The sequence below is a fragment of the Gavialis gangeticus genome, unplaced genomic scaffold (genome assembly GCF_001723915.1).
Source record: "Gavialis gangeticus isolate Ggan-Ray unplaced genomic scaffold, GavGan_comp1, whole genome shotgun sequence".
Taxonomy (NCBI): domain Eukaryota; kingdom Metazoa; phylum Chordata; order Crocodylia; family Gavialidae; genus Gavialis; species Gavialis gangeticus.
This window is the reverse complement of record NW_017729001.1, coordinates 32,025,979-32,027,697: the sequence shown is the minus strand read 5'-3', so window position 1 is coordinate 32,027,697 and position 1,719 is coordinate 32,025,979. Positions and strand designations below refer to the sequence as shown.

Genomic DNA, 1,719 nt, shown 5'->3' with positions numbered 1-1,719 from the left:
TCCCAATTCTTCTTTTTTTTTTTTTTTTTTTTTCACAGTTGAGAAACCATAGGTTGTATGTTTGGGTTTGTTTTTTTTTAAGTTTAACAAATATCACTGGATACCAAACTGGAAGTGATAAGGGACTGCCTGTTCTTTTCACAAGTGTATTGTAATATGTGGAATTATTTATTGACCGTGCTTGACGCTCTCATTGAAAAAACATTTTTGGCAGCAGGCCTCGAATGCACGTTGAAACGAGTTTGTCTAAAAGCACAGGTTGGCTAATGCATCCTGTGCTTTAGCTGTTGGGATTTGTAGTGTCATCAGATATCTCGGTGTAAAAATGCCATGAAACTGGACATCTAAGTAGACTAAGCTTGATGCAGCTAAGACAAAGCTGTGAATGTTAAGTGCCTTGTTGCTACTCATGGCCCCATTTTGTCTTTGCTTCTGTAGCTTGTTCTCTTCGTAGTGCTCATCCAAGAACCTGCATTTCATAACGTGCTTCACTTGACTAACCTCTGTTTTGTTGAGCCAAGTACTTCTTGGAGCCTCCTTTGCTCCTGCATTTGCGATTAAGCGGAGGAATTTTAAATTGAGAGTCCTGACATGCGAGTGGAAGCAAGGTAATCTTTTTGGTGAAGGGCTCCTGTTGTTTGGGAATTTGTGTCCACCCCTTTGGCTTTTTTGCTGAAGTGCTTTTGGAGTTGGAAGCACCAAGGTTACTGCCAGTTGTTCCATTTATTCTTGATGCTCTTTACAGCTCAGTAAAACATAGATCTGAGAACTTGTCTAAATGGAGTGTCCCATTTCACAACGCAGATCCCAGATGATTAAATGTTTCAGCTGCAGCCAACATGAACAGAAGCTTTTCAAATGGAAAGCTGTCTTGGTTTTCAGTTTAGACTTTGCTGCAGTGTTTGGAGCCCAGACTTTGCAGCATTGTGTATGAGAACCAGTGAATGATGTTGACAAGTGTGTTTTCATTGTCCAAGCTTGAATGGTGAGAATGAAACTGTATTGTTAAATGTTGTATTATCCTAAAATGGAAATGTTTAAGCCTCCTTGTGCATAGTCAAATACTGTACACTTTCGGATATTCCTTTACTCATTTTTATTTCTTCTTCCTTTCCAGGTGGCTATGGTAGAGGTGCAGATAGAGTCCAATACCGCCTACCCTGCAGGTCTTTTGATTGCTTTCAGTGCGTGTACTACTGTGCTTGTTGCAGTTCATCTTTTCGCCCTCATGATAAGTACCTGCATCCTTCCAAACATAGAGGCTGTGAGCAATGTGCATAACCTCAACTCTGTAAAGGAGTCCCCTCATGAGCGCATGCACCGGCACATTGAGCTCGCCTGGGCGTTTTCCACAGTCATCGGCACTCTGCTTTTTCTGGCAGAGGTGGTGCTGCTGTGTTGGGTGAAGTTTCTTCCACTCCAGAACCCTGTTGTTTCAGTCCCTAACACCACTTACACCATGACCCCTGGAAAGGCAGCAGCCATTGCCTCGACATCCATCATGGTTCCTTTTGGATTAGTTTTCATAGTATTTGCGGTCCACTTCTATAGGTCGCTGGTGAGCCACAAAACAGACAGGCAGTTCCAAGAACTGAATGAACTTGCAGAGTTTGCACGGCTTCAAGATCAGCTGGATCACAGAGGCGACGCCATGCCACCTCCTGGCAGTCATTTTGCATAAAACCTGTATTATTTTCTTTTCTTTTTTTTTTTTTTTTT

General features: G+C 42.3%; 1 protein-coding gene across 1 annotated transcript in view; it reads left to right on the top strand.

Moving 5' to 3' along the window:
• ORAI1 (ORAI calcium release-activated calcium modulator 1) overlaps positions 1-1,719 on the top strand; it is a 21,196-nt gene that overhangs the window by 18,612 nt on the left and 865 nt on the right. Inside the window, exon 2 of the mRNA XM_019507292.1 lies at positions 1,118-1,709. Within this exon, the coding sequence (XP_019362837.1) occupies positions 1,118-1,681 (564 nt within the window). The 3' untranslated portion in view covers positions 1,682-1,709. The remainder of the gene's footprint in view (positions 1-1,117; positions 1,710-1,719) is intronic.